This window comes from Sphaerodactylus townsendi, linkage group LG10 (genome assembly GCF_021028975.2).
Source record: "Sphaerodactylus townsendi isolate TG3544 linkage group LG10, MPM_Stown_v2.3, whole genome shotgun sequence".
Lineage (NCBI taxonomy): Eukaryota > Metazoa > Chordata > Lepidosauria > Squamata > Sphaerodactylidae > Sphaerodactylus > Sphaerodactylus townsendi.
The window spans coordinates 61,096,640-61,122,554 of record NC_059434.1 but is presented as its reverse complement, the minus strand read 5'-3'; the positions used below and the strand labels follow the sequence as shown (position 1 = coordinate 61,122,554).

Sequence of the window (25,915 nt, the reverse complement as noted above, 5' to 3'; positions counted from 1 at the left end):
ATTTAACCAATGCCCTTAGGATTCCCTTAATCTTAGATAATCTTGACCCTCATCTTTGCGAAAGCGTAGCAAAATACCTGTTAAAGATTATCGATGTAACCCTAGATGGGTACTAAGCATTAGATTGCTAGCATCATAACAACAATAATGTTGGTTACACTAACAATTTGCTACTGATATACAGTGCCTACCTCTGCAAGTAACCTATAGGTTCACAGTCATCCAAAGTCAAACAACTTGTGGGTGACTTATAGAAAGTTGTCGTAGTTCTACTATCGGTTGCCAGATGGTATAACAAGTGAATCCTGTGGCAACCTACTAGAGTCAGACCAATTATCCATCCATCTCCCTGTCTCCTTTCCTTTACCTTTTACCTGATGCCACCCCAACAAACCCTGTGTTTTACAGTAAAACTTTTAATATTGTATGTTATTATGATATCTAGGCTCTGCCGATAAGTCTTCAGTCTGGTCTGCAAAGAAGTATGTAGGAATGGCAGTTTTGATGAGTCTGTTTGGACTACACTATTGATAAGAGTCTGAACTATAAATATTACACACGGGACTATCACTTTGTGTATATGTTTGATGTATTTATCTGTTTTTTATGGACAATTGTTTTATTGTAACATGCAATGCCAATAAAGGCTTGAATTATAAAGGCAGCAGGTAAAGAGGAAGCCCCAACATGAGATGGATTGACTCAGCTTCTTTACTATAGGATGTTTGAAGGTCATTATTTATAGGGTAAGTTGACAGCACTTAATACACACATGCTCATGCACACTATGCATGTTCAGTAAGTATTTAGAAGTGTATCTGAAAAAGCCTTATCTGCTTAAGAAATCGAGATGCTCAAATATTTAAAGTGTGGTTGTTTCCTGCAGAAAGGCTATTCATTAATGGGATTTTGAGTATGAAAAAGGGGGATTCCCCACATTAATAGAAGAGCAGTAGAATATATCAGGTTCTGAAAATGAGTTGGAAAAAAGCAGTCATCCAGATACAGAAAGAAGATACATTTTACTGCATTAGTTGTGATGTTTTGAACCACAGGGATCTATTGAGTATCAATGGACAAATATTCAGGAACTAAAATCAATGACATAGAATTTTTAAATTCTGCATGTTGATTACATATGGGCAGTGGGATAACTGTGCTGCTGCTGTGGAAGGTGCAGCCACACTGCCTCCATAGCCAGCAAGCTGACAGGGATGCTCCACCAAACCCCTATGCAGCTCCATGGACTGTGCCTACCTTTTTGCTGGTATAATTCTGGCCAGCAAATGAGGGTGTTCCTGAGATGAAAGTGCTCAGGAAGCCAACTAAAGATGTCCCTGTCCCCAGGAATGCCCTCTTTGGCACCAAGATGGGCTCCTGCACTGGAGAAGCATTGGCATCACTGCTGTGCTGGCGTTTGAGTGTTGTGCTCCCCAATACATGGCTCCCCAATACTGGCGTAAATGCTTCTGCGCTGACACAAATGCCCCTATGCTGGTGCAAGTGGCATTTATGCCATTGTTGAGGTCACACTGCTGCCTGAGTGGTTTCGTACCCCCCCCCCCCGAATGCACTGTAAATAATATAGATAATAAATAAAAAGTCATTTTGATAATCTAACGAGCCTTCAATTAAACATAAGAGAGCACAGTCTCCCCTTTACAGCAGTAGGAAATCCTAGAAAATTTGAGATTTTAAACAAAGCTCGGTATTTAGTTATTCCAGATTTACTAGTACTAATGCTGTTCAGTTATTTATTCTTTCAATTAATAACATACATCTAATTCTGGTTGATCAACAACAGAAAACTATAACAACATATGTTAAACATAATATGACGTTCTAAGTTATACCACGATAATCAGATATAATTCCATCAAGATACATAACTTTTGAATGAATACCTTCGTGTCTCAACTCAAATTTGTCTGCCATAAAATAATAAGTAATCACTATTAAATATAAATAACAGGCATGGTAGCCACTATTAAAGTGGAAATTGCTTTTAAAGTGGAAATCATTTTAAACAATCCAACTAAAAGCAGAATAACATCTACAATTTTGAGAGAGGTATTTTCATTATGTAAATGTTTTTGAGTCCCTAATTGTTATAACTATTTTACAATAAGTGGATTATCTTATTTTGCTCCCTAAAAGTGGCCAAAAACATAACACAAAAGCTAGATGCATTATTTCATATATTGCATTGCACTGTGTATTTGTAATTTGCTAATTTAGGAAGTCTTTCATGAAACTTGTCAGGAATCAACAACTGCTTGATGGCTTTCTACCATCCTCTTCTGAGTATTACCTTTCTAGATGTGTTCCTCCTCCTATTCTTTTATCTCAGCTTACATTACTGGAATTTCAGCTTTGATGACTGAAGGACTTTAGATCTAACTGCTGACATTCAGCAAATCATAGCTGTAGTTTGCATCTGCCCTGACATCCACATTCCTTTGATTTAACCATTTCATCTTGTTTTGGGTTTTGTTAATTCTAGGGTCCAATTGGTATGGATGGAAAGCTGGTAGGTGATCATTTTTCCTCACAAACTTGGCCTTTCCACAAATGTTTCTCCTTTCTTTTGACTTGACTTATTAGTCCATTTAATGTAATATTTTATATATTTATAATCTACCCTGTATACAAAAGGTTTTTTTTCAAACTGACTTTTCTTCTGTCTTTTCATGTCCTTCCCATCAGCTGACAGAAGTCATTCAAAAACAGTTGGTGGTAGCATCACAGTCATTAAATGGAAATTTTCTTTCAATCAATAAAGGTTCACAAGCCAATAACAAGAAACATGCTTTATCTATTCTCTTGACCTATTCTCTTTAGTCCCTAATTTGTCCAACATGATATCCCCAGTTAAAGAAGACAGACTGCAGATTCTTTTACTTGTTTTGTAGGAATTATGTGCTGCTTCTTTCTGCAATAGTTGGATTTGTTGTATATTGTATAATCTGTTAACCAAGACAAAACTCACTTTAATCTCAAGGGATTTGCATCCAGAAAATTCAAACATTCATTGCTACTACATCAAATGGATATGGATCCTATATAGAGTGTGAATGGTGAAAAGCACGAAGTGATGCTGCTGCTCATAATGGCTTTCCTTTGCTTGAGTCTTGTGTATCATGTTAACGGGAATAAAACCCATTAGTATTATTTTGCAGGGGTCTTGTCCTCCAAATGTGTGAACCCAGTATATTAGAAATCATAGTAAGCAAATGGATCATATTTCTGTGTAGCCAATTATGTTTGGCTAAGTGTTGATTACATGAAGCAAATTCAGAGTGAAGGCAATACTTGTCCTTATCCTGAATTTGCCTTCAAGAAAATGCCCCATAGTATGTTAAACTTTGTTCCATGATATAGCAAAGCCAATTCAGAATGAGGGCAGGGATTCTTGGCATCATTTCCATGGGTGGTGGAGGAGGGAGTTGTACTGTGAGCAGTGTCACCCAGGTTTGCTGCCTTCCTTAAAATATTGTTAAAAAGAGGGGACGTTAAATATTGTTAAAAAGAGGGGACTTGTTAAATATTGTTAAAAAGAGGGGACTTGTTAAATATTGTTAAAAAGAGGGGACTTGTTAAAAAGAGGGGACTTTCTCATGGGCAGAGAAAACAGTAGTAAAAGTGTCCCTCATTTAGACTTATCAAAAACAACTAATATGTTTATTAATATGTAATAAGTAGGAACCCTTATTGATGCATATTGAACTCACAAGGGAGAGTAATTTCATCTTTCCATTGGCCCCTACTTCCTCTGTCCTTTCTCCTTTCTTCCTCCTTTATCACAATACTCCTTCCTTCCCCATCACTGCCATTTCACATTTTTATTTCTACATCTTTCCTCCCCCTCTCCAAGCATCATATTGCTGAAATGCTTCCACTTTCACCCCATTGTTGCTAATTCTTTCTGCTGCCACCACCTCACCCTCTTTTTCTCTCTCCTACCCTCTCTCTTCTATTCTTCCTTGCTTCCTTTTTAATTTTCCCTTTACTGGCTCCCCAGAAAACCTGTTGCCGCTGCAATTTTCCACAACTCCTAACCCTGTTAGGCAACTTTGGATTTTCTCCTCAAATTTGCAAAACAAAAAAAAATCCCCCTCATCACTGAATAGCTCATCCTGTGGATTTTCTAGTATGTGCGAAAGGGGCCCTGTTAGGATTAGATTCAGTGGTGGGATTCAGCAGGTTTGCACCACTTCAGCAGAACCGGTTGTTAAAATGGTGCTTGTAAACAACCAGTTGTTAAATTATTTGAATCCCACCACCGGAACCGGTTGTTACATTATTTGAATCTCACCACTGATTAGATGTATGTTGCAAAAATAATATATAAAACTAGGATAGGTTAGGGTCTAATCCATACTTGGATATAGCCTGTTTGACATCTTTTTTTGTAACAAAAGAAGACATAATTTGCCCAGAAATTAATAAAAGAAGTTAAAATTCCATGAACAGTGAACTGAAGTAGTTTTGTATGGATAGAAGCAATCTGATCATTTAACTATTTCTCAACTGTTTTCAGGTATCTAAACAATATCTTTTTGATATGTTACCAAAAACTATGGCATAATTTAACTGTTCCTGACAGTGTGATTCTAACCAGATTAATGTTACCCATATAAGTCCCTCTGCCTCATCTGCCACATTAAGGGCATGTCCTTTTTCACACATGTTCAGACTGTAAGCCAACTGCACTGAGGTAATCATTAAATCTTTTGGTCTATGTCTACACAGTATCAGTTCTGACACAATAACCCTGAGGGAGTAAGGAAGATGGAGGAGAGACAGACTATTTAATAAAAAAGTCATTAATCTGCCTGATACTGGGAAAATCAGTATAAAAAGGCATGAAAACCAGTGCAATCTTGTCAATGGTAGCAGTTTAAACCAAAATACCTAATTAAAGTGAAGGTATTGTTCTCCCAGAATGATCATTAACCTTGGAAGAGGGAGCACAAGCAGAGAAGGAATCCAGCTGTCAGTCAGTGAAAGGTAGGGCAGCTAAAAACAGGAGGAGGAGAGAGGAAAGTGAATCATACATTACTCAATCATGAAGAATTCCCGTGGTAAATATGTAGTGTCTCCCAAGTTTACAGTGTCACTGCAGTTGTATAAGTGATGTGGACTGTGTGTGCAAGAGATATTCATGGGGTAAGGAAGTCTAGAACAGGGGATTTCGGCTTGATTCTCCAGTCTGAGAAACATGTAAAATATAAACAGAACATATGTGAAAAAAATTAAGTATATTTTTAAAAATGAATTTTGCACTGAAGAGGAACTATGCTCCCGATAGCTCAAAGAACACCATTGCACTTGGATAATCTAGCAGTGTTTATAGTTACTTCAGTCTTAAACCATACAAAGAATTGCACTCTTAGTCATCTGTTAAATAATATATCACCCATACTGTAAGTTGTAAACTGCGAAAGGACTACTGTCTCCATTTGGAGGATTTAACCTTCTGCATCTTTTTGTCAGATTTGCTTATTTTACTTGGCAAAGCTACCTTCTTACTCTGCTGAAACCCTATAGCACTGAAGGAACAAGCTGTTTTTTATCCTGTCTCACTGTAATCAAAAGGGTCATCTAATCATTAGTGATGCTGTGAGAGGCAGTAAAAACCCAGCTGGAGTTTCAGAATTCAGGCTTACAGTTTACAGATCTTGCAGACCTTCCAACTTTAATATGACACTGGACATCCAATAAGAATGATCAAAGTGAGACTACACTAACTAATGAAGCCAGTGTGGTAGAGGGGTTTGAGTGGCAGATTAGGATCTGGTAAACCCTAGTTCAAATCTTCATTCTGCATTGGCGCTTGCCAGTCATCCCCTTTTAGCCTAATAATGGTACAGTGTTGTCGTAAGGATAAAATGAAGAAGGAGCAAACCAGAAAAGCAGGGATTCTAGGCTGCCACCTGGCACCCCAAGAAAATGCAAAGACCAGTGACAGGCACATCGGCTTTGTACTGGCCCATGATGTGTATTTTCCAGCAAAAAACCAGATATGTCATTATGATGTGGGTGGCTGTGACGTATTTGCTCTACTTTTGTTTGCTCTACTTTATAGGGTTGGAAATATTTGGCACACAAGAGGCTTTTTGAAGTAAAACATAAAATGATTTTATTTACCTCCTTTGAGAGGAATGAAAAGGTCAAGTTAATAAAGTTTCATAACATGAATATGGCTTTTAACACAACAACCAGAATGAGGAATTTATGGTGGATCTTTTCAAATGATATATTTTTTAATTCATAATGTTTCTAAGGTGGTTCACAGACAAGTGTCAGTACTTTTATTAGGTACTGAGATTGCTTTCTTTCAGCTGTAGCTGCTTTGTTTCATAAACAGAAGCGTCTTCAAATAGTAGCTCTCAAGTTGGAGAATTAGAACACATACACAATTTCCCAGTTTTCTTTTTTGAATTGGCCTGAGATCATGCTTTTCACCAGTCCTATTTCCCCTTATAACTGGTTATGGATCCTTCCTGATCCCAAACCAATGTGTGATCCTCTCACTCCAAAGGAAAATCTTCTACAAACAGCTTGCAGCTCACCCTGCTTTCTCCAACTTTGTTCATTAACAGCTCTCCTTCAACAGTACATTCCCAACTGTATGTTTGGTAATTGCCATCCTTAGAATTTCATTCAAACTCCCTGTCAATCAAGGGGTTCTATGACGTGGATAGCTCCTTCGAATGCAGTTGTCTATCACAGGCTCTTTCTACTCAGGCCAATAAACTCAGACTGTCCATGGGATAAAACCCGTGTTGGGGGGAACTTCACACGGATCCTGCTCCTAATGCACGTCTGCTCCATGTTTTCTCCCCAACCCAGGATTTTCAAGAATCACACTATCTGTGATTCTTTAGTTGTAATGCAGATTGCAACCACTCAAGCATCCTCCCTGTGCAGCTGCGCAGCATGGGAGGTGAGTTGTTTAAAAAAAGACGCACCTCCGTGCAAAGGCACGACAGCACCACACATTGCTTCCAGGGGCTCCATTCGCTGCCTGGGTCTCCCAGATCCTAGTCCAACACTCTAATCTCTACACCATTATGGTCCCCAGGCTCCAGAGAGTTTCCAAGGAATTCACTATGTGATTTTTTTACTTGCGTTTATGAAAACCCTGCTGGTGGTTGGTTATTGACCATGAACATATGAAATGTGATCCTCTAGACTCTGGAAAAGATAACGTTTCCCCTTGTTAGGGAAACTAGTTTAGGGTTAATTCATAAGTTTTAGAAATCAAACATTTCTCTTCCAAATCATTAGATGTTAATATAAGTTACTTGTGAGATCATGTTTAGTTTCTGGAGTTATGGTTTGATGTAAATATGGAAGTCTTTCATTAGCTGACCACATGTGAATGAAAGAGGTAGGAGAAAAGGGAGACAAGGAAATGCATAAGTCTGATGATTTCAAGACCTATTTTTTTGACTTTGAAAATTTTTTAGAAGGGTATAACTTTGCTTAGGATTGCACTGTAATTAACTTTTAAGAGAAATCTGGTATTTGTTGAAGTGCCAGCTTTAGATGAAAGGCATTTCATGGCATGTCCTAAGCAGCTGTAGGACAAAATGAAGCCTTACCAGCAGTTTTACTGGTTTGGATATTATGATGTCTTGGGTCTGAAAGTAATGACATATAAGGACTTTCACTTAGTTTTATTCTTGACACCAAAAACAAACCACAATTTTCTTTTGATAGGCATGAACCTAATTAATACCACTCCTTTTCTTCATATGGCACACAGATTAAACAGAGGAGACTTCCACTGGCTCCAGCTATTTGCAGCACAGACACAATTGAGCTTAATACTTGTATTCAGTCGGCGAGGGGGGGGGGACTTTTTGTCAGGTAGATACTTTTAAATGTCACAACAACCAACAGGACTTAGTTGAAATGTTTAAGAAAGGGAGGAGAAGAGATGTGAGCAGGACCATCTACCAAGTTAATATCTGCCATGAACAACTGTTCATTTTATGCTCTATGCATTAACTTCTTGGAGGGTTCAGAATAGATACAGGAAAAATGGGAAAGAGTAACAGCTACCAATTGCCTTTATGCTTGCAATTCATAGGATTCAACCATTCATTGTTACTTATACTCAGTGGTGGGATCCAAAACTTTCAATAACAGGTTCCGATGGTGATGGGATTCAAACAGTGGTGTCGCCGCACACACGCACCTCCAGTCCCTATTGGGCAGGGAGGTTGCTTTAGTAACCCCTTCTCGGCACTCAGAAAAAAATTAGTAACCACTTCTAGAGAAGTGGTGAGAACTGGTTGGATCCCACCTCTGCTTATACTGAACCTCATTTATGATTGTTACCTATTTACCCAGTCTAGTTCTTCAAAGAGTTCTTTGGAATTCTTCACAGTCTGCTTCAGTTTCTGAGCCTCCAGATAATTTTTGAATGTCAAATACTCCCATTACCAGTCCTTGAAAAATCCCACTGCTTGCTTGCTTGCTTGCAATGTAAAATCTATTTACTCACTCCTACTTTTGTTCTTCAGTTAGTTTCTGATCAATCCCATGATTTTAAGTTCATTCAAGAGATCTTTGGCAAGTGCCTTTCTGCAAGGTCCAGTACACAGTGTTTACCATCTATGTGTTTGTTGATACAGTCCAAATTCTTAAAGGTTGATGAGGCAGGACTTCCTTTTGCAAAAGCCAATGGTACTTACCAGTCTATATGTTTAAATAATGCTAGCGTTGATTATGATTTACATTTGTTTACCTAGGACAGACATTTGGATGCAAAGCTGGTAATGTCTTGGCTTCCCTTCAGGTTAAAAATTAGTGCCACCATCTAACCTTTTGGCAAGGATGCCAATTGTAGCACTTTTGTTAGGATTTTTGTTAGGAAATAACAATTTGTGCTCCTTAAGAACTGGAAGGATACAAGATGTTTCCATCAAGCAACTTAATTTGTGATTTCTCTCAAATAAATGATGTCATTGTTTGGTGTGCTAGGAGTATTCACAGAAAAAAGGAACATGTCAGCTTCCTTAATTTAGGAACTAGCGGGGCCCAGCCATGCATTGCTGTGGCTTATTGTGGTGAAATGGAAAAGGAACAGTAGCAGCAAATCAATTGCAGAGGCCAGCAGTACGTGCTCATGCAAACATGCAGCCGGATATTGTGTGATGTCATTGATGTGTGTGCCTGCATTCCTGGTGGGGGGGAATGGAAAGGCACCCCTCCCACACATCTAGGCTGGCTGGTCATGATCCTTTACCTGGGAGTAAGTTTGGTTGGTGGCAATGGGTTTCACGTCTGAGGAAACCCTCTGAGGGGTGCGACGCAGCCATTCAAAGTATGTCATGGTTGCTTTACCGAGCTTACTCCTAAGTAATGTGTGCCTGGTTTTCTTAACTGTAACCACAGTATTCAGGGAATCTAGGGTGCCTGGGCCCTCCCTCCCATCCCTTGCATGTCGCCCCTCACTCTCTTCCCTCCCTCACTTCTTTTCCTTTGCATGCAACCCCTCCCTCCCTTCCCCTCCGCTAGGGTGGGTGGGTCATATCAAGATGCTGGGCCCCCTGCCTCCCCTCCCTTGCATGCCACCCCACACTCTCTCCCCTCTCTCACTTATCTTCCCTTGCATGCCTCCCCCTCCGCCCTTTTCCTCTCCCTCCCTCTCTTCCCTTGCATGCCACCCCTCCCTCTCCTCCCTTCCCTCTCCGTCGTGTGTATGTGTGTGTATGTGTTTCACTTCCACTCGAGTTACTGCCTATGTACTGTTTTCACTGCTCATATCTGGCCATCTGAGCGAACATTCTAAGCTGCACAAACATTCTAAGGGTGACAGTTACACACAGTCAGCTGCATGTCCTTCACCATGGAGCGCCAGGAAAAAGGTGTTTTACCTGGGCCAGGTGTGAAATTTCAGGTATGTGAACATCTAAAAACACTCTCACCTGGCTGACTACAGTGGCTGGGAATTTTCAGAGCAATTGGCCCAACAGTTACTGAGTTATACTACCATTAACAAATACACTGTTAGCTTTATATATATATATAGATTACTGAATATGGAGTTTCAAATACCAAGCAATACATTTTTTAACAGTGCAGTGCAGAGTTGTGTTCAGTTGTCATTTGCAAGCTTAGGTATTGCATATGTAATGACAGAATTTCTAGAAGTGGACTTTGTCTACAATAGCCACAGAATATGAATTAATGATACCGTCTCAGGAATACTTAGGTGTTAGTATGGAAGCATATCATGGGAAGTTTCAGACCACTGGAAATAATTTGATTTCTTTCAGCTGTATCAGTATGCAAATTTTAAGCAAGTGATCATCATTGCATTTTGGGGCGGAGAAAATTGTACCTTTGTTATATATACATTGTACACTAAGAGTGATCCTTTGATTTGCTTCTCCTCACTCTTAACTAAGTAGAGACTCCTTAACTGAAATTGCTTGCTGAAATAATTCTGTTGCCTTTTTGTGACTTTTGTTTCTAACAAATGCACTAATCTGGAATTCCAGTTCTTGAACTGGTCTTTAGGGTTGGGAAACTGGCTTTATACACAGGGCAGTTCACCTGACTTGTCTGGTACTTTGTAATTGAAAATATGTGAGGTCATTTTTTGGCATATCAGGTTCAGGGCTTTTGTAACTCTTCCTTTTTCTTCATTTGCAGGGTCAGCCTGGTCTTCAAGTAAGTGTTATCTTGGTCTGTTTATGTTGTGTTGTCTGTTGTTAACCAAAATGGACCATATGGATTGGAACCTGATTTTGAAATTTGTTTGGTTAGGCAAGACTCAAAATGTTGTCTACCGGCTTAATAATTACACAGCACAGTGGGCCGCCTATTTCCCAAGAGGGACATATGGGACCTTGGATGTTTGAGTTCTATCAGCTGTTCAGTCAGATGATACTTTTAACAATGATCCACTAATAAAACAGGTTTCTTAACTATGGCTTGAAACTTTGCCACACAACTTTGAAGTGAGATAAAATATCTTTGCGAATGTGTTGCAGGAGCTAGTTTGTATTAACTGCTTATTTATCACATACTAATAATACTGTTGTAATCCAGGAAGCCTTCAGTTATTTAGGCTGACATTGGGACACTTTGATTAATTATGTACAAGCCTGGGACTGGTGTCTGCAAGAACAGTTGTACTTGTGACATAACTAACTGAACATGAATTCCTCCTTTAAAAAGGAGAGCAAACCTGGGTTAAGCATGTAAAAGGAAAATTATTGGGAGGAAATTGTATAGAGGTTTAGCAGAAGGACAGAAGGAGAGCAGTGGGGGAAATGGTCAAAACCGCATCACGCTTAAGTTAAAATAAAATTAAAGGTCTGCTTGTATGAGGTTTGACTCATGTTAACAACTTTCTTGAAACATGGCTTTGGCTAGCACAGTTTCCCTCACCAGCCTATAAATTTTGGAAAATATAGCCACATTCAGGCTCTTAGTACATTCCATTTTATTGCTAACACAGAAAGCAACTGTTTTCCTGAAATAATTACATAGTTGAGATTTCAGGTTCTTAATGATTTAATACTTTTTTAAAAATATCCATCTTTACTTGGTTCAAGTTCACTGTGTTTCGTGCTCTTCTTCGACTTGAACATTCCATTTAATATTGTTAGATGATACTTCTATTCCCTTGGTCAAGTTTCTTATTATAGCTATTACATACAATGCTGTTTTGGAAATGGAAACTTGGTAATGAGAACACTTTGTATATAAAGGGGGCATTTGACTGCACAATCAATAAACAAACAATAATGAAAATAAAGGGAACAGTGGAATATCACTATTCTTCTTAGAATCCTTACAGGTACCTTCCATCAGGCTCTTGGCCATTCATGCCAAGTATCTCAAGTCCACCCCTTCAACTGGGGCTGCAAGAACAAAGAAGAAGAAGAAGAGTTTGGATTTATATCCCCCCTTTCTCTCCTATAGGAGACTCAAAGGGGCTTACAATCTCCTTGCCCTTCCCCCCTCACAACAAACACCCTGTGAAGTGGGTGGGGCTGAGAGAGCTCCGAAAAGCTGTGACTACCCCAAGGTCACCCAGCCGGCGAGTGTGGGAGTGCACAGGCTAATCTGAATTCCCCAGATAAGCCTACACAACTCAAGCGGCAGAGTGGGGAATCAAACCCAGTTCCTCCAGATCAGAGTGCACCTGCTCTTAACCTCCTACGCCACTGCTACTCCCAAAGCTCACAGGTAAGCAAGGCAGCCTATGATCCAGCGTATGACACCTACACTTCTTCCATTCCTTTGGGGAGGGCTGTGGTTCTGCGATAAAGTCCTTCCTTTGCATGCAGAAAAACCCAGGTACAGTCCTTGGCCTCTAGTGAGTGGCAAGGTGGTGTAAAACCTCCCTGAGACCCTCTGCCAGTTAAAGTAGCCAATACTGATCTTGATAGACCAAAGATCTGTCTCAGTATATGGCTGCCTTTTGTGTCCCACTGAGGACACAAGGAAGGAGATGAGCATTCTCATCTATGCCTCCAAATTATTACTACTCTTGTATTTCACTGTGTGATAGCTAAGCAGTCCTCTCTTATTCAACAGACTGGACTGTATCCCTCACAGTACAGTTTTCAATAAGGATGCTCCTTTTGCCAGCAGTGTTTTGAATGAAGGTGAGGTCCTGCTATGCTCTGGTGAAGGCAACTGGAAGCACAGCTGCCTCTGTTGGTAGACAAAGTTCTCATTGGGCATACTTTCGTGACTCATTTTCCTTGCAGGATCAGACCCAGATCAGATAGAACATGACATAAATTGTGACAGACTTCTTCTGAACTCCATATGCTGGATGAGTTAAGTATTGTCTTATTTCTTCTAGGAGGCGAACATCCATGGAGATGCCAGGGAGACCGTCAGTGAGAGCATGGAGAACTAGATCAAGGCATATAGAATGGAAGAACATGTAACTATCTTTTCTCATTCTTTGATCAGCTCTGATGAATATCTGCTGCAGAGGTTACTTCTTATTTATACCCAGTTTTTTCTTTTTTATTCAGGCAACAAGGGACCTAGAAAAATGCAGAGAAGGAAGGATGTTTTCATCTCGTCCCATGTAGACCACAATTGAGGGCTACAGCAACAGCAAATGAGAATCCAGCTGTTCCTCTGTAAAAGTGTCTCTTTTTCCCACAGGCATCCTGTGTCTTTCCAGAGCACGTGTCAGACAGTAAAATAACAGGTGCATCCTTCTTGAGCGGTGATGGAAATAGCTGCCCCTGTTGTTCTTGTATCTTCGATGTAGTTTTCAAATGCTCAAGTACCCTCAACAAATAAAATGTGGATATTCTTGTTCTTCTGTAATGTTATCAGAACTTTTTCAACTAATGTTATTCAATAAAAAGCTGTTTCTATGGTCACGGTGATGGCAAACAACATACTTGTTATTCACTTGAGATGTCATTGTAACAGGCTACTGTATCTTGCCAATGGTCTTGCTACTGATCACACAGGAGTTCCCCTGATCAGTACTGATCAGACAGTAGTGTCCTCTTACCTTCTCATAATGTTTGCCACTTCGATGAGAAGAAAATAGCAGTTGGACTGAATGAAATGGCTAGCTAGTAAAAAAATATTTCGTCCAGTTGCACTTAGGAAGTTGGCTTTCTGTTTGTAAATGTCCAATCTGGCCATGCTGATCCATGCTTCAGTAACTTAAAGCCTAGATTACTGTAACATACTCTATATGGGGCTGCCCTTGAAGTCACTCCAGAAACTTCAGTTGGTTTATAATGCTGCAGCCCTTTTATTATCAGAGAATAGTAACTGGGACCATATTCTATTTAGGGATGCTGAAACACACTCCAGTTTGAGGTAGTTGACAAGTAGTAAGCAAAGAATCAAATAATTTGACGGCAAACAGTTCAGTTATCTAAAGAAGTGAACTGTGATTCATGAAAGCTTGTACCCTGTTAGAAATTTTGTTGGTCATTAAAGTTCTACTGGACTTTTGTTCTTTTCTACTGCTACAGAAAGACTAACAAGGCTACCCCTGCTTGATGGAGTACTTTGCTTTTTATTAACTCTCCAAAAGGATTATGTAGAACGTCTTGTTTTTGCTTTTCAAAATGTATGGGCACGAGTTAAATGAAGGCTAGACACAAAGAACATACTCAAAGTAGCATTTTTATTTATTTTTCTGTGGATGTAGAAATCATGGCTGCACACATGATGTAAGGGAAATTGATGCAGGGGGTGAAATTTTCCAAGAATTTTAGACTTCATGGATACGTCCATGATTGGAATGCATTTTTAATTGCCATTCCCCCTGCAATTATTCATTGATTATAGGTCTTGCACTAGGCATTAACCATAAAATGCTACAGGAGGCAGAGTGCTCCTGAATTCCTGTTGCAGGAGGGTAAACAACTGAGATCAGTGGTTATCTTCATGTCCTAGTTCTGGGCTTCCAAGAGGCATCTTGCTGTTAGAATGGGATGCTGGATTTGATCCAGTAGGGATATTCTTGTTTGAGTCCTTACTACATGTCCCCCCACTCTCCACCTAACTGCTGATTTGATTTTGAATTGAATTTTAGTATGTAAACCCCAAACAATGCAAGATGGTGCTTTCTCCTTTCATTTTGCTTCTCTCTCCCTTTCTTTGACTGGAGCAGACAACTGCAGACGTCAGTCCATAATGGCAGAGATGCTTCTGTGCCAAGCAGGTTAGGTTTTTGTAGGAATTTCTACAGTGTATTGCTGTACCTTCCCATTCATCATACATAACAAACTTTCAGCCCAAGCTAGTCAAAGTTAAACACTTTAGAAGTCCCATTGATTTCAGCGTGAGACTCAAGTACGCGCTTAACTTTCCAGTGGAAATCAATGGAGCTTTAGAGTGCTTCGCTTTAGCTGGAATGGGGCCAGCCAAGATTCAGAAAACTTTAAATGTTATTCCTGCAGCTTGTGAGGATACAGCACAAGTAGATGCCAGACTTGCACGTTGTAAGCTTACAAGGAGGTATAAAAAGGACTGAGCAAAAATTGGAAAGGCCATCAAGAATGATTGAAAATCTATATTGCTTTGTAGCATTCAAAACGCTTCCGCTCTCATGTGTGATATTTTGCCAAATACTGTATATCAGGTTCTCAAGTGTTAGCATTTTCAAGAAAAGAATTGTATAACCTGGACTGGGGTGGCGGGGAGTCTTATTCTTTGGCTGTGTTTTACGTTACTGTCTCAGTAATCTTCCTGTCTTGGGGAAATATTTTTGCACAGCTATTTCTTGGTATCAATATTTTACTACTACGATTGCCCTCAAAACCAGTTGAGACTTTTGGGATACAACCCGTCATTTCTTTTACAATCCCATTTTATAGTGGTATTTGTGGATATTGTGAGTGGAAATAATCTCTCTGCTTTAAAAACTCCCTTAAAAGAATGTAAATTGCAATAGAATTTATAGTAGAGTTTGGAAACAATAAAAAAATATTAAATTCATAGGACAAAAATCTGCTATGTGGCACCCAGAGGAAAATGCCACAAAGTCAGCTTGTTCTGGCTGCTTTTGGTTCTGCTCTAGTGTGTGGGAACATGATTCCTGTTTAGTTATTTTATTGAGGCAGTAAGATATCTAAATGCTGATGTGCACAGTAAAGCGGTTCCAGATTGTGTTGCTTGTGGGAAGGCTGTAAGCAGAAAATTATTTTTGCATGATCATCTGATGCTAGTTCAGTTCCTACTGAGGTTGCCACTTAAAATTTGCCTTTGTCAATTTCAGCAAAATTTGGCCAAGATTGTACTATCTGATATTTGGCAAAGACTATACTATCTGAAACTTTTAAGGAAGCAACAACTGGATGGAAAACTCCTGGTGTCCTTTTACTGCTGTGCTATAGAGAGTGTCTTAACCTACTGCATCTGTGTATGGTTCTCCAGTTGCACAGTGGCAGATAGGAAGGCGCTCCAAAGGGTGATCACTACTGCACAAAGGATTATCGGCTGCCCTCTCTCCTTGGAAGAACTCTATAATTCCCGAAGCCTAAAAAAAGCCCAAAATATTCTGAGGGACCCGTCTCATCCAGCACACTCTCTTTTTGAACTGTTACCATCTGGCAGACCATACAGGTCTATCAAAACTAGGACAAAGAGGCTTAGAGACAGCTTCTACTCTAGAGCTGTGGCGATGCTGAACTCCGCGGCTTCGTGTTGATGTGTTTGGGGCTGTGTAGGGATGGGTGGAGGAAAGGGAAAGTGAGGGTGGGGGATGAGTCTGAAATTGTATGAGTATGATGTATTGTATGAAATTGTATGAGTATGATGTATGAGTCTGAAATTGTGTGCATCGAGGAATGCTGCTGTAAATTTCGTTGTACGTGCACAATGACAATAAAATGCTTATGCTTATTCTTTGAAAATAAACACAATTCCAGGTTTTCAGAAAAAATTGAAATCTGAAAAAAAATCTAAAAATTGGGGTGACAAAAGAAGTACTTGTAGCTAGTGGCGTAGTGCCAAGGGAGCGGTGTGTGTGTGTGTGTGTGTGTGATGCATCAGGTGCATGCCAGTGTGGGGGCGTGGCAAGGGCATTCTGGAGTGTGGAGGCATGGCAGGGGCACAGGGCGCATGCGTGCCTCAGGTGCAGTTCCCCCTCTTTCGGCCTTGCTTGTAGCATTAAGCAGTCGATTCCTTCAGTGGCTTTTGCTAGGCAACCACAGTATTCCAGGGTGGGTGTCTATGAATAAAAAGGCAGAGTGAGGATGCAGAATCCTTTCCAAGCCTATTTTTGTTTTTGAGGGTGCATTAATTGGGACCAGACCTGACTAGGGTTGCCAGATCTAGCTTAGGAAATTCCTGGAGATTTTGAGATAGAATATGAAGGCAGGATTTGGAGAGAGGAGAGACCTCAGCAGGGTATAATTCAATTGAATATACCTTCTAAAGCAGCCATTTTCTCAGAAGGACAGATATATTTCATCTGGAGTTCAGTTACAAGTATGAGTAAACTGCAGGTCCCACATGGAGGTTGGCATCCCTAGACTTGGCAGCAACCTCTGGGTGACTTGATACCACCTGACTTGAATGACTGAATTAGGCCTGACTGCTTGCTATTTGTCAACAGCAGCCACCATATGAAAGCCAATACAGTGAAGCAGTTAGCATTTCATTGAGGGTCTGGGAGACCCAGGTTTAAATCATCAGTCTGCCATGGATGCTCAGCAGGTGATGTTGGACCAGTCTAATATTTTCTTCCTATCCTACTTCATACGGTTGTTAGGAGGATAAGAAGTAGGAGAGGTGAATGATGTAAGTTGCTTTCACCTCCACTGTGGAGAAAGCTAGGTAAACAAATAATGTTAATAAATAATAAATCTAACTGAAGATGGGAGATAAGTAAATGGTTGACAAATGGCTGAGGAGAGAATGAGGGAAGGAAAGAAGATATGACATGGGTGTTGCCAGGAGGAGAGAAAGGGGAAACAATGTGAGGAGGTCTTAAATTTTTTTTAAAAAAAACTGTAAAATGTATTCTAAATCTATAGTTTGGGATTATATTTTGGAGGACATTGATTCATAGGGTCACATGAGTTGGAAGAAACTTGATGACACTTAGCACACACATCATTATTATTCAGGTGTTTAGACAAATCTGAAGTAGTAATATTCTTGGAAACATGGGTTGAGTGAAACATGAGTTATTTTCCCCTTATCTGCAGTACAGCCACAACCATAGCTCTCCACCCCTGTCACCCCCCTGTCCTCTTTGGCATCCTCCCATCTAGCATCAGAGCCATTAGCTAATATTCCATGTCACCATCAATGGGCAGACAGGCGAAGATATTATCAGTGGCCATATGAGCAGTCAGCAGCAAGAAAGTGAACTGGTTACAGGTTGGGCAGTTCAGCTGTCTGCCATGACCTCCTGACTGACATAGAGAACTAGGTCAGAAGGGGCCAGGGTCTGGAGTAGACTGACCAACTGCTGTACTGGGAGAGAAAAGACAGCCTATTCCATGCCCTTGAAAGTTGCCTGATTCAGGCTCTGGATGCTAGTATGGAAGATAATTATCATCTGTACCGTAACTGCCCTGACCTGGATAGTCCAGGCTTACCTGATCTCATCAGATCTTAGAAGCTAAGCAAGGTTGGCCCTGGTCAATATTTGGATGTGATACCAAGGAATTCCAAGATTTTTATGCAGAAGAAGGCCATTGCTTCTGTTAGTCTTGAAAATCGTATGGGGTCACCACGTCAGTTGCATCTTTATTTTATTTATTTTATTTATTTATTGTTGCATTTTTATACTGCCCTCCCCCGAAGGGCTCTTGATGGCACTTTCCACCACTACTATGGTCACCTTTGTCTTTGACTAAGCTAAACCTTAGTATTAACACTAACTATATGCAGCAACAACTGGAAGCAACAACCTTTTAAAAGAGACCATATTTTGAATTAGGAAAGGGCAGAGGGGCCATCAGCATTACCTCTGCCCCACCCATTTCTTTTGGAGCCATTGCTCAGTTAAGAGGTTCTTCAAACTGTCTTCCTTCTGTGAACATCAACAACAACTTTGGCAAAGGGATTCCTGTTAGTCACTTCAGTCACTTTTCCCAGGCACAGGCACAGGATTGAGAATCTTAATCATGGAATTGCTTTTCCAGAAGCTCTGTTGCTAGTCACAGTGGGAAATAAAAAATTAAAGAGTTGAACGTAAACACAGACTAGTCCATATTAAGCAACTGTCATATTAGATAAACTGGTGTTGAGGAAAAACACATACAACTTCTCTGACACTAGGGCAATATTGAATTGATGAACTCATGATCCGCAGCTAAAACAACTTTCTAAATCCTTTGTTGCTCTTTCTCTCATCTCATCTCATATCTTCTAGTCCTTTGCCCTCTAGGATCTTAATCTAGCCTGATCTGATTCTTCTGATTACTAAAGCCTTCTCTTAGGAATACAGACTCAGTCAAAGTTTACCTTCTCTTTCACATTTTTGTTGGGCAACAAGGCAGTAGTGGATAAAAAGCAAGCTGTTAGCTATAATGATCCTGCCAGGGAACAAAATGGATGGTCTTTCTAAAGAGTAGAACTAAGAACCAGCTATGAAATCCCACTGGGTACTGGCAAAAATCTCCTCTTCTGTCTTTGTGGGTCCCATGGACTCTATTTAGGAATTTCAGGAAAGAAAGCTGCATGCTGTTATGTGCTTGGCACTGTACAAAGACTGTGTTTGCCTAGAACTGTGAGCCAAAGGGATTTCATAATAATGTTGGCAACAGGCCCATTGGCTGCTCCAACAAGTCATTTCTCTCTGTGGCACATCTTACTGTGACTAGATGCAAGCAAAATGTTAGAATCAAAAACGACCAGGCTGTGGTGACACAGCTCACAACAGCCAGTTGATTCTCATCATGAAAGCCTTTGACAATTCAAATCTGATTGCCTTTGAAGCACTGTATTTTATCATGTGATTCATAATGTAGCCAAAATTGCCCCATATGGCTAATCCAGAGAGGAGAAGATAGTGCAATGAAAAGGGGAAAATGGTTCCAAAATAGCAGTGAAGAAGAGAAATAACAGTAGTTGAGAAGATTGGAAAAAGAGTTCATTCACAATTCAGCATTTTCTTGGGAAATATTTTTATCTGAAAGCACTACTCAGAAATGGAAATGGGTGTATTTGTTATACTCTGATTAGTTGAGGTGCTACAGACTTGCAGATCCTGAATAAAGAGAGCCAGATAACCAAAAGCATACCTTAAAAGTCTGCAGAAGTGTACAAAAAAACCCAAAGGCTTATGTCTCAATATAGGCAGGAAATGATAAAGTAAAGTTCAGCTTGGGGGAAAAGAAATCAATAAACACATCTGGAAGAAAACCAACAGAATCCTACGTTTTAAAAAATGGTGGAGAGAAACCTGGAAAATATTTATATGTAGACAGTCCTTGACAGAAGATAGTCATAGGGTTGTCCTTGTTTGTTTGTGCAATAGTAAAAGATTCCCACAATGGAGATCATTATCCTATTTGCTTCCGATTCAGCCTAATGGTTCTTGTGTTCATTTCTTAACTTTTTAGAATATTTCAGAGTTATTGGAAGTGGGCAGAAACTGCTTAGTTTCACACAGGCTGCCTTTGCTTTCTTTGATGTGATTTCTCCTATGTAAAACATCTAGTGATGAGTTCTCAGCACGAGTCTGTGTGCATGGAGGAAGCTTGCATCTATTTCTGTGATTCTGGTAGCTGGAAAGAAAGTGTTTGTCTGTCTCCCTGGTGTAAAGATGCCTTGTATAAATATAAGTAGTCTAAAAATGCTCTGTTCATACTGAATAATGTCTGATTCCATACTTCAGAAGAATTACATAGGTTTTATTCAGGCATCACAAATAGATCTTAGTTGAATAAACAGCATTTAAGCAGTGGTTTAGAATGTCAGTTTGTGGTGAAGGATCAAAACCTATGTTGACCAGCTATCTATATTTGGATGTCATCACAACTGGAGCAGGACTGAATTCTTCTAAAACTTGGAAGCTTTCACTTGTGTGTTGGGTACACGTGGAAGAAAAAAGGATTATATGAACACAGTCATGTTTGTGCATATCATCAACAATTCCCTATTAGTCCATGATATCTAGTACAGCCATAATGGGGCAGGGGGAAAAAAAGCCAGGTTATATGCATGAATCATTCCTTAGAATCATTCTAGCTAAAAATCAAGCTCAGTAGGGCCTACTCCACATGGGCCAAAAATACCGGTGTGGGGTAGAACTTTGCACAACCGCCACCTCTGAAACGAGGCATCACTGTGCTCCCTATCCCCAACCGGTGGGAAAACGGTGTTTCCATGACTCGCTAAACTAGCAAGTTTTTTCAGAAACAGTGTTTTGCACCCAGTGCCAAGTAAACCGCAATGTGTCAGGGGGCGCCGCTTTTAGGTGCCTCCATTTTGTTTGTAAACTTCCCTTCCCCTGTGTTTTGTTTGTAAACTTCCCTTCCCTTCCCCTGCAAAGCTCTGCAGGGACAGGGGGCATACCTCCTACCCTCCGACCGCTGAGGCATGGCCATGGCCATGGAGGGGGGGGGGTGTCCCCTCATCCCTGCAGAACTCCCTGAAGGGGAAGGGAAGGTAAGTTTACAAACAAAATGGAGGCCCCTCCGTGCAAAGGTGACTCCACAGACCACCGCAGCTCCGGAGCTGTTCACACAGTCCTGGGGCTCCACCAGTATCATTTATACTTGTGGGTCGCTGCTTCACAGGCCCATGCAGAACAGGCCCAAATGCACATCCACATGATTTAAAAACTTTTTCAACTATCTTAAGCAGGAGTCTTATGATTCACCCACCTGTGGTTTATAGTTGGGAAGACCTCTCTGATAATTACTGCATTATGAAAACTTTGCTTTCTGTTTTTTGCTGGCAAGCAATTGTCTCTGGATCCTCAGTTTTTCACATGGCTTCCAAAATACCCTGATTTATACTGAATACAAAATTTCTCCCTGAATATCATAACTTTACAATTTCTTTTGGTTATCAGATCATGTCGTCAGGAAACCCAAAATACTCCTGTTAAAAGTATAACATGCCTGAATCAGATTTGTTATCCTCCAATATTATCATTCCTAGATTTTCTTAGGGTTTTTCTCCCCCTCCTCCCGCCCAAAAAGTAACATTCTGTATTTATATTCAAACTGGGCTCTCAGCTGCTTCACATGCCCCTTTAGCATAATGGAAATCCAGATCCTAGGTGGACATTGCTCTGGTGTGCTAACATTACGTATGTAACATGCATAGCATGTTAAAATTAGTCTAAATTAGATTCTGGATTCTTGCACAATGACATGCGTATGTTTTTCTTGCCTGCCGGCATCACATGCAAATCAGGTCTTAAGCTGCTTCCCAGACATGCATTAGTTCTGCAAAGCTTCTAGACTGAGAGTCCTGTATTAGTTTGATATGAGTGTTGGGCATAGGACCAATGGCACTCTGCTAAATATATGGGCCTTGTGCTTTTCTTCAGCATCACTGAAAGAACCACTGCCAGGGGAAATTTCACCAAGATGGTCCTCTGTTATACAATTTATAATATCCTTGTGTGTAAATATTCCTGCTGAATATTCCAGCTGAAATGAAAAGATGCTGATCATTTGTTTTTGGGTTTTTTTGTTTTTGGGGTTTTTTTAATTAGAATTTTATTTGCGAATGTCTTAAGATTTACATTCAATAAACAAAGACAGTAAACAATTTTGTGAAATAATTAACATGTTCATAGTTATTACTTCAATAACAGATTAATAGAAAAAAAGTAGGGAAAAGAGAAAGAAAGAGAGCCAAAGAGGGAAAAGGAAAAAAATGAAGTAAGAAGCTGACCAGTTTGGGGAAGGAGAGAAAAAAAGAAAGAAAGGGGAAAGAAATAAAGAAAGGAGAAAGAAAAGGAGAAAGAAAAATAGAAAATAGAAAATCTAGTAAAAGCTTCCTAATAGCAAAATGTCTATTAACATAAGATTTCTTCTTTAGATCTTATTTTATAAACAAACATTTAACATTGCAGGTAGATATGCAAATTCTTATAATCCTCATTTTTATACAAAGTTCACCAAGGGTTCCCAACTCTGCAAATATTTTTTCCATTGTATTGGCTCTTAGAATGTTAGACAGTTTATCATACATCGTGTACTCTAATAGTTGTATCAGACTGGCTGACCCAAAAGAAGGTCTTTGTGTGATGTAGAAACACAGAGTTGTGCATGACCTCAAGGGCATCTCGTTCAACCCTTGCACAATGCAGGAAGCTCACGACTTCTCCCCCACACTCCCAGTGATCCCTGCTGTATGCTCAAAAGAAGGCAAGAAACCTCCAGGATCCCTGGCCAATCTGACTTGGAGAAAAATTCCTTCCTAACCCTGAAGTGGCAATTGGCATTATCCTGGGCTTGTAAGAAAGGGCCACAAGAGCTAAGACTGACTCATCCCTTCCTGTCTTCCCTCTCATGATCTACCTCAGTTCACTAAAGGGGGATGTCGTTCAGATTTCTAGGCAGTTGATCAAGCTCTGTGAATTTCTGTCAAAGGACCTGCTTTTCAGACTTAAGCTAAAACGATGAAATATTTCATGGTGAACTTAAGCATGTCTAAAGTGAGTAACTGGAAACACATGACAGTGAGAAGCTGAAGGATGTATTTTTTTTAAAAGCGCAGCAGCATGTTAAAATCTCAGAAGTCTTTGGAAATTTCATCCCCATGATTGACAGGAGGCACTGTTTTGCTATGTTTAATTTTGTTTTGTGTTGGGAAAGAAAGCCAGAATGTGCTTCTGTTATCCTTGCAGATTTATAAGCCTTAAATTCCATTAGACTTGATCAGTCTTCTTCTACAATCTTCTCCTCCTCACTCCGACTTTTTATTCAGACCCAGGCTCTGTTAATTGCTTCCATATGCAAGAGCCTTACGATTAGCATCAAACCTCCAATGCCCAATAGGCTGCCTCAGTGCAGCTGAGACAAACTTTCATATCCACTCAAGAAACTGCTCAGTAATAAAGATATCAAGAAGATTTGGGTGTTGTTGTTTTTTTAAAAATCAAAAACATTACCATGGCTGTGAAATTCAGATAAGTAGGGCTGACTGAGACATTCAACAGCCTCTGTTTATTTTTCTCTCCCCCCAAAACGTTTTTTCTACAGTCCCTTTAATCTTCAGTGCAAAAGGAAAGGTGTGAAGTTATAAATCCGTTTATAGCTGTCGCTCACTTCCCAAGCTTAGCAGAGTTTGACATTGCAATAAACACTGGTCTTCTGCGAAAAGAAAGAACAGAAATGCTTCAATAATTTTCTGCATAGTCCCTATCTCTCCATTATAAATTCTAGGGTAGATCTTTTATTCCTTTCTTTCAGCTCGTGTGTGGGGTTAATTTTCTCTCTCACGCAGCTTTGTGGCTGTTTGATTTATTGTTCCACTTCCTGAATTTCAATGCAGTCATTTCTGGGGACTGCTGTGAATATATTTTAACAATAATACTACACCCTTGTCAATTAAGCTTTCTCTTGCTATTGACTTTCCGAAATCTGGCAATGGAGCCTAAACATACTTGCTTTAGATTAAATGTACATGGGTTTGTATTATAGCAGTGAGTGCACGAAATGAGAGAACCACTGCCAGGGGAAAAGAATGTGGCCATGCAATCGTAAACAGAGTTACATCTTCCTAAAACAGTTAACTTCAATGGATATGAAAGGGTGTGACTATTTGGATTGCCCTGCATCTCTGTAAAAGGCTTCGTGAGATATTAATTTTCAAATAAACATCCCTCATTTAACTCTCATTTAACCCAGAAGGCATATTACATATGTAGTATAGTTCTCTTCATCCCACCCATGTTTTATCCTCATGATAACTCTACCAGGTTGAATTAGGCTGGTAAATAGAGACTGACCCATGGTCACCTAGTCAGCTTAACATGTGAGTGGTATTTGAACACAGATCCCCCAGTGCTCCTCTTGCTACCTCACACTGGCTGCAGATGGTCATCCTGCAATAAAATTGGGAAGATGGTGATTTTCTGTTCTTTTACTATTGTCTAACCCTTGCCAGAGTTTTGAACTAAGCAGACTTCTGGTGGACTGCTTTTTGTTCTTAAGTAATAGTGCATACTCAGGGTGGCTGAACGCTGATGAGTTATAACTTATGAGAGAGAAAGGCCTGTATACAACATATGTGTAATACAATATGTAATACAATGTAAGGGTACACGGGGGCGGGGGGGGAGCAGTGATTTCTGCCAAGTTTCCTCCCACCTACTGTAGATCTCCATTTTGTCCCCTTTGTTGTTCTTGAGGGCTCACTGACAAACATTTTGAGAACTCAGTGGAAAGGGGGATATAAGGAGTGAGGGGGGAAAAGCAAATAATACATTTTCAAAATACCTTCAAATGATTCTGATTGTTTCCGTCTGTAAAACCCCCTCTTAGGGGAGTTTAGCAGTGGGACGCCATCTATTGTGTTTTGTAACTAGAATGCTGTGTTTTAATGGGGTTTAGTTTTAATATGCACAGAGCCATAATTTAATTATTTCTGGTTGTTCGTTGATTTTATTTTGTGCTCTGCTTGTATACTTCTGTGTTCATCACCCTGAGCCCTTCGGGGGAGGGTGGTATACAAATGTAAATAATAATAATAATAACAACAACAACAACTACTACTACTACTACTACTACTATTATTATTATTATTATTATTATTATTATTATTATTATTATTATTATTATTATTATTATTATTATTATTATTATTATTATACACATTACAGCACAGCACAAGTGTCTGGAATTCATCTCTGAATATCGAGTCCTTCCCAAGGACCTAGGATATTAGAGGTATTTGCGTAGAATATGTGCAGTTCCTAGAAGTGCTGCTTTCTGCAGCATGTGGACTGATGTTCTGTCTAAGTTTAGGCTTTCCAGATGTTTTTCAAGATTTCTTGGGATTCCTCCTAGAGCACCGACTACTAGTGGGATTACTGTTGTTCTTTTTTGCCACAGTCGTTCGACTTCAATTTGTAGGTCCTTGTATTTTGTGAATTATTATTATTATTATTATTATTATTATTATTATTATTATTATTATTATTATTATTATTATTATTATTATTATTATTTAAAAAGTGACCATCATCGACATAGCAGTCCCTGGTGACAGCAGGGTCATTGAACAAGAACCCGAGAAGGTCACTAGATACCGCGATTTGAAAATCGAGCTTCAGCATCTATGGCACAAACCAGCTGAGGTTGTCCCAGTGGTAATCAGCACGCTGGGTGCCATTCCCAAAACACTAGGGCAGCACTTGAAAATCTTCGAATTGACAAAATTAACATCTGTCAAATTCTGAAGGCAGCCCTGCTGGGATACACACGAATACTACATTACAACTTCCTAGGCCTCTGGGTGAGGC

General features: G+C 39.8%; 1 protein-coding gene across 17 annotated transcripts in view; it reads left to right on the top strand.

Moving 5' to 3' along the window:
• Positions 1-25,915, top strand: part of COL25A1 (collagen type XXV alpha 1 chain) — a 312,924-nt gene that overhangs the window by 167,787 nt on the left and 119,222 nt on the right. For 9 of the 17 annotated variants that reach the window (XM_048509057.1, XM_048509067.1, XM_048509066.1 and 6 more), the window contains exons 6-7: positions 2,504-2,530; positions 10,675-10,692. The exons of 1 other annotated variant lie outside the window; for it this stretch is intronic. In XM_048509057.1, coding sequence (XP_048365014.1) covers positions 2,504-2,530; positions 10,675-10,692 — 45 coding nt within the window. The remainder of the gene's footprint in view (positions 1-2,503; positions 2,531-10,674; positions 10,693-25,915) is intronic. 7 more of the 17 variants (XM_048509068.1, XM_048509069.1, XM_048509061.1 and 4 more) reach the window with 1 other exon arrangement.